We start from the raw sequence: 7,648 nt of genomic DNA, 5'->3' as shown, positions 1-7,648 counted from the left end.
GCATGCTGTGTAGTGTGTGTCTGTTGGGATTGGCAACTACATCTAATTGGGAATTCCCTTATGTGTGTTATGTACACCCAGATCCTGAGGAGGGCAAAAAATGAATGAGACAGAAGATGACAGTGAGGACAAGTGGATGAACGAAGCTTTAGTGATGGTGAGTTTTCCAGGGACATTTGTCATGATATACATCCTCTAAAATGTCTCGGCCACATTTGATTGGTCAATGATGATTAGCATTGATATCAGAGTAAAGTCAGAGTTCAAACAGAACAGTGGTCCCGTCTATTCACAAAACAGAAAAGGACATCCTGTTTTTGGTTTCAAATAATCACTCATCTTGTAAACGTATTACACTCAAGTGCACAGTCAATGGAACACATTTGTCTTTTTTTTTTTTTTTTTTTTTTTTTTTTTTTTTTTTTTTTTTTTTAGTGTCTTTGCTGTGGAATGGGTGATGACATGTTTCAAGCATAGACAAGATGTAGAAATTAAATAGAATTGAAGTACAAATATGTAAACTTTAAGTTTAATCGCTTGCATTCTTATCTCTTATTTTGTTAAGGAAGAATGTGAAAAACTAAAAAGTTTACTCTGGTAATGCATGGAAAGGTATGTCTGCTATAAAGTGACACTTGAATTACTATCTGTACATGGAAAGCAAAGAGAGAGAGAGAGAGAGTAGTTCTACACTGTATGTAGTGACCTATCATAGATAAAGCTTCATATTCATTGATGTGCCATTATTTGAATAAGCAGTTGCTCCATATCTCTTGAGAATACCCTTTCATTTTGAACAAGAATGTGCTTTCTGTGATTTAACAGAATTATGATTTCTTTGATATCATTGTCAGTGAAGCAGTGAATGCACTAAGCAATCAACCAATGAACCAATACCAGTAAGTGTGCAGTGAAGATAAAGTACCTCACCTAAGGGCACAAATGCTGCTGCCAGAGATTGAGAGAATCCAAACAAACCAAGAACCTCTGGCTTGATAGTCCATGGTCTAATCTACAAGTTGTACCGAGCCACACGAGCGGATTTTCAAGGGAAATGTATGCAATGATTGATCTTTGCACCCTGTTGCCCCCACTCCTCTAGGCTCGCCAGGCACTGGCTAAGGGGGAAGTTCCCGTTGGCTGCCTGCTGGTGTACAAAGACCAGGTGATTGGTACCGGAAGGAATGCAGTCAACGAAACGAAGAATGTAAGCTTCCTTTTCACAAGATATTTTAGGAATGCTGCGAATGAAACATGCATGGTTCAAGATATCTGTCCATCCATCCACTCACAACTACTTGTACCATGAAGATACAACCTGCACATTTTCTTAGAAGTGTTGCCATGAAGCTGTAAAACGATGGGGGAGATTCTGTGGCAGAGACGTCTTGGGTCTTAGAGAGTTCAAGATTTTACTCTATATATTTATTGCTGAGCTTAGAACACAGATTTACTTACAGTGATTCTCACTCATTGTCATTCTTCTCTCTAGTGTGTTTTGGGTTTCATGGCTTCATAGAATCTCTTGATCTTTCTTGAACTTGAAGGCATGCTTCTTTTCTCTTTGCATAGGACATTGAAAAGAAACTGCATGGATTGGTTGTCATTGACAGAGAAATCAGTCCGGAACAGATAAAACTCAACTGCACTGAGACATAAACTTAAGAGTCAAAATGCTGACTACTTTTCACTCTGCCATTGTCATAGCCACCTCCTGCGTCCCACATGAACAAACTTATATCTCCTTGTATTGTTTTACCATCACATGAACAACCACACCTAATGCACAGTGATAAATCAATGATGTTTGCAAATATATTGTACTGCTACAGTATACTGCGTTAAATAAGATAAGTGAGGTAACCATCTGAAGCATTGCTCCAAAATAGATAACATCCCTTGAGCTATTCACTTTTTCATAGTAAATGTTGTGTTTGGAGATTTTTTTATGCAGTGAACAATTTTGTGATTGGCCTCGTCTTGAACTTTCATATTGCTTTAATCAGATTTCATTAGTTCTTGATATCTGAAGGGGCCTTGGATTGCATTGCACCATGAAAATCAGTAAACAGAGAATTTGACAAGGCCTGAACTCACTCTTTTGGTTATATTATTGACGAGCTCTAGTTGCAAAGGAGATTTTGACAATTTTGTTTGAATTGCCTTCGCTTTTCAGTATTGCTTCTTACAATGACTGAACTGCTCACTCAAGTCTAGATGCTGTAGTTGACAAGTGAAGAAGAGTAATCAAACATGTTGTTCTTTGTTTCATTTAAAGGGATGGTATAGTATTTTTGAGAGGGGGTTCAGCTTTTAACTTTTTTTTTGTGAAATACTTAAAAACTACATATGAAATGTGAAAGAGCAAAGTAAAACAAAGCGATCCTGATGAGCGATGGGTCCCACCTTTTTGGATATCTTAGCCATTTTAAGACCAATTTTAATCAAATACATTTTGAATTCCTCTTAGAATTATATGCTCTGTTATATTTCATTGGGAGATTTCTCATTATCTCACTAAAAAAAAATTGGAAACTTGAAGCTCCATCTCAACCAAAACAATACTATCCTTTAAGATGTGGCTTAGTGATTGATTGCATACAACATTTCATTGCACAGGCCACAAGACATGCAGAGATTCTGGCCATAGACGAGGCAATGGAGTGGTGCAGAAGGGAGAGTGAGCAGAAGGAGGAGGTCTTTTCCAGAACTAAGCTCTTTGTCACCGTGGAGCCGTGCATCATGTGTGCCGGAGCTCTCCGCATCATGGGTGAGGATAAAACCAAGAGCAGACACTGAACAGACACTGATAAGGCATTGAACAGATATTGACATACATTGATCAGATGTTTGACAGCTATTGGCCAGACATTGAAGAGACATTGGTCAGACACTGAACTGACACAGTGACCAGACATTGAACAACTCTGAAAAAACATTGACCAAACATCTTACTGATAGATACTAGACATTGACAAGACACTGAACAAGCATTAAGAATAGACAGTGATATGAAAAGACATTGACAAGACATTTGATTGAAATTGGCCAGATATTTACCAGACACTAAACAACCATTGCCCAGACACTGAAGAAACATTGACCAGACAATGGGCATACCCTAACAGACATTGAGCAGATATGTGGCAGATGTTGAGCAAACATCATAATACATCTGACAGTCTGGATGCTAGTACACAGGGACTTTACATTTCCAAGTTCTTGGCTTGTCTCTTACAGTTGACTTTTTCAGTCCTCATGCAATGTACTAAATGCTTCTGCATAATATTAGTAAGCATTTACTTCTATGTGAAAACCTAGGAAAGATAATTGAGTGAAGGAAGTTCATTTTTTTTTTTTTTCCTGGCAGGCATCAGGAAAGTGGTCTATGGTTGTCCTAATGACCGATTTGGAGGTTGTGGCTCTGTCCTGACGGTCAGCTCTGATGATCTTCCATCTCTTGGTCCACCCTTTGAGGTCAGCAAACTTTGAAATTCTTCAATGTCTTAGGTTGATTTCTCAATTTGGAATAGCACTGCATAATCAAAATGTTTTTGGAATGTCATTAATTTGCTTTGAACCTAACTCTTTATCATATTTTGTGTGTTTTGTATGCAGACAATGGTACCTTTAAAAGTGAATCATGGACTTGATGTGACAGTTGTTTAATCCTTCTCTTTATACTACTTTGTCAATAGAAGGATATGCATTTTAACCTTTATGTTTAAGCCAGGAACAAGGATAATGAATGTCCTGTTAGGTCGTGGTGATCACAAACAATGTACTCACTGTATATGCTGAATAACTGGCAATGTTATTATATTTTCAAATTTTGTGAGTCAGGTGCTATTCACACATGTAAAAACCCGCAAAAATATTAGTCCTAATCCCGACATGAATGTGACGTGTATGCATACATTTCCCCTTCAGTAATGAACTCCACAATTGCGAATTTAACCACTCATGAAATTATCAGGAAGTCCCAATTCGTGAAAATCTAGACTCACTAATGGCCTATACAGTAGATGAATGCAGGCTTTCAGACATCAAAGTGTTATAAATCGAAAGCATATTGCAGTCGAGGCATCATGATAGTCCTGACTGCAGTCTGAATTCTCATTTGTTCCCCTCAAATGGTTTTACACTCAATCTGAAATGGATCAGCAGTGTAGAGGTGGTCTCTATGCAGCGGCAGCCATTGAGATGCTTCAAGATTTCTACAAAGGACAGAACCCAAACGGTAAGATTTGGTGATAGGCTAGGATCTTTTAATTTGTAAGAAATATGGTGTCTGTATACAGACGTGTGGATGTCTAAGTTTGGTGTATGGGTTACAACATGCCATAGTACTCCAGTGCCAAAGATAAACATGCATTTGCTGTGTGTGTGTGTGTGTGTGTGTGTGTGTGTGTGTGTGACTTCAGTGTATTGGTAAAGTCCATCTTGTTTATTTGTTTGGTTATAATGAAATTTCAATATAAGGAAAGAAAGCTACTGGTCCTGAAGACTTTGTTATAATGGGAATCCACTGTAATGCCCTTAAATGCTAACAGCAAATTTCACCTGGATGAACTGGGAGATCTTGTAGTATGAAAGTTCTTGTGGGTTCAATCCCACTTGAAAATACTTGGTGACTCTTCATAAATTTTACCCTCAAATTGTCCCTGGTAAACTCCCTGGTGCTCCTGGAAGCTTCTGGGTAAGGCTGAATTGTGAAAGGTATCGGGGTTAAACTCCTGGGCCCTGTTTCATAAAGCTGTTTGTAGAGTTTCAAACGACTTACGAGCGACTGGTGATCAGTTCTGATGTGCTACACTTATCAGAATTTCCATAATTCAGCACAAGAACTGATCACCAGTCGCTCATAAGTCATTCGTAACTTTACGAAGAGCTTTATGAAACAGCCCCCTGGGTGAAAACCATCAGGCCAGTAATGCCAACATCTTGTATGCAAAAAATTAGGTACCCAACTTAATGTTCCCTCAAAATGATGGAAAGTTACAACATGTATAACCACAATATGAACCAAACATAAAGTTAATCTTGGTGGGTGGTTAATTTTTTGTCCTTTTTTCCTCCCAAAGCTCCAAATCCCAAGGTCAAACCACAACAGGAGAAGACCAGTAAAGACACCAAACGACCAGAAGACAAATCATCTGATATCGGGACTGACACCAAGCAGGGAACACCTCCAAAACACCTTATGGGAGACAAAGACACCAAGGGAGAGAATGACAATGGCTGAGCAATAACTACACCTGTAGTGTTAACACCAGGGAACACCACCAACACTCTTGGAGGAAGAAAAAAAAAAAGAGTGGAAGACTAGTGGAGAGAGTGACAGTGGCGTAGCGGTGACTACACCTGCAATGTTAATGCCAAGGAGCACAACCAAAGCAATTATGAGGAGAGAGTGGCAGTGGCCATGCAGTGAGTACACCTGGAGTGTTAACACCAGGGAAGCACACTTTGAGAAGAAAATAAAGAGTGTAGGACAGGGGAGAGAGTGACAGCGGCTTAGCAATGATGACACCAAAATAAGTATTGGGAGAGAGTGGTAATGGCTGAGCAATGACTGCACCTGTAGTGTTAACATCAGGGAACACTACCAACACTCTTGGAGGACCAAAAAAAAAAAAAAAAAAGAGTGGAAGACTAGGGGAGAGAGTGACAGTGGCTTAGCAGTGACTACACCTGCAGTGTTAACACTGAGATGAATGCATTGCACAGTGGGCCAAGATGTTGGCAGTGTGCCAAGATTCAAATCCAAGTTATTGAGGTAAAAATAGGACCTGATGTGGTGATTTGACCCGATGAATTCGTTGGAATTTCTTTTTTTTTTTTCAGCCATCCATTAGAGAGGCGATATCTTATGGCCGCTGAAAATATTCTGATAAAAAAATCAATTTCCAAACCAACCTCATCTAGGTTTCAATGATAGTGTTCTAAATCATACATAGTGGTATGTATCACCCTCCTTCTTTCTAAGCAAAAAAAGATCATGAACAAACAAAATACAATGCAGGGCATTATTCAAAATTTCAGAGATTGCAAAGATTGTACGGTAAGTGTCAATATCACTTCATTTAGGTAGTATATATACCCATTCATATCCCCATGAAATTTCTTTTTCTTTGCTCAATTTTTATGCCTCCGCCACGAAGTGGTGCCGGAGGCATTATGTTTTCGGATTGTCCGTCCTTCCGTCCGTCTGTAATGAATTTTGTGGACAGCATAACTAAAAAACCTTTTGAGGTATCCTAATGGAACTTGGCATGCCATGTATGTGCATTAGGGGGTGAAGTTGTGCCTATCAACTTTTGGTGCACATGCTCAAGGTCAAAGGTCAAAAGGTCAAGGTCAAATGCTCAAAATTTCACTATTTCCCCCATATCTATGCAATGCCTGAAGATATTTTCTTGGAACTTAGTGTATACATGTATTACCAAATTAAGATTCTCTGGTGAAAGTTTGGGGTCATGAGTTCAAAGGTCAAAAGGTCAAGCAAAAATGTTAAAATTTTACTTTTTTTCTCCATTTCTTGGAAATGGTTCAAGGTATCTTCATGGAACGTAGTATATATGCAGTACCGACTGGCAGTGATTATCTAGAGAATTTTGGGTTCATAGGGTCAAAGGTCAAGGGCAACACTTCAAAATTTTACTATTTCCCTCATATTTATGCACTGCCTGCAGGATTATTTTTTTAACTTGGTGTATGCATGTATAACCCAAAAGAGATTCTCTGGGAAGTTGTTGTTGTTTTTTTGCCAAAAAGGTCAGAGTTCAAAAGGTCAAAGATCAAGTGAAAGTGCTGAACTTTACTTCTTCCTCCCTATCTCAGAAGTGGCTCAAGTTATCTTGAAACTTAGTATATATATTTATGCATGTTCTGCCTGACAGTGATTATCTTATGAATTTTAGAGTCAAAGGTCAAGGGTCAAAGGCCAGATGAAAATGGTAACAATTTATTATTCAATATAGAAATTGCACTTTTTCTCCATACTTTGAAAATTACTTAATGCATAAACTTATGAAAGGGTCGAAGTCAAGTAAAAGTCCTAAAATGCCAAATACATGCCCTCCCATTCATCCAATTAAACCTAGGTCAAGGAAGGTGAACATTCATCACATTTGTGACAAACATGTCATTTTAATATTTTGCCAATTTCATGAAAATGTAATCACACATTGTCCACATGTACTACAGACCTATTAGGAGAATCATGCATTATGGCGGAGGCATACCAGTGGCCATAGCGACATTTCTAGTTCTTTTTTAAAATTATAGAAATGATGGTAGACCAAAGTCATCAGCACCTACAATGCAACCTAAAAGGACGTCCCCTTTGTTAGATTGTGCAGAGCCTCCCTGAAGCATGAGGGTCACTAGATTGTTGTTAGTGTCCCTTTCGAAAGAATCAGAGATCGTACGAAAAACAGTCATTTTTACCTCATCTTTCTCCCGTCTTGGCTCATTCATGAGCAGAATTTATGAGCTGGAAGTGCTTTTCCATGCTCTGCGGTCTGACTGGTAACCTGACCACAAAACTAATCAATAAGTGTGTGGAACTGAACAACTCCATGTCCCTACCTCACTGCCAGTAATGTAATGTTTTTAAATGTTCTTTTTCTTTCTTTCTTTCTTT

General features: G+C 38.6%; 1 protein-coding gene across 1 annotated transcript; it reads left to right on the top strand.

Annotated features, from left to right (window-relative positions):
- Nucleotides 1–60: 60 nt before the first annotated feature.
- On the top strand, nucleotides 61–5,245 carry LOC140239583 (tRNA-specific adenosine deaminase 2-like). Its single transcript, XM_072319413.1, has 6 exons — nucleotides 61–157; nucleotides 1,103–1,207; nucleotides 2,620–2,770; nucleotides 3,371–3,477; nucleotides 4,168–4,240; nucleotides 5,085–5,245. Exons 1-6 carry the CDS (start codon nucleotides 101–103, stop codon nucleotides 5,243–5,245), a joined length of 654 nt encoding a protein of 217 aa, XP_072175514.1. The 5' UTR covers nucleotides 61–100.
- Nucleotides 5,246–7,648: the final 2,403 nt, after the last annotated feature.

Source organism: Diadema setosum, chromosome 16, assembly GCF_964275005.1.
Source record: "Diadema setosum chromosome 16, eeDiaSeto1, whole genome shotgun sequence".
Lineage (NCBI taxonomy): Eukaryota > Metazoa > Echinodermata > Echinoidea > Diadematoida > Diadematidae > Diadema > Diadema setosum.
This window is presented reverse-complemented; position numbering and strand designations above follow the sequence as displayed.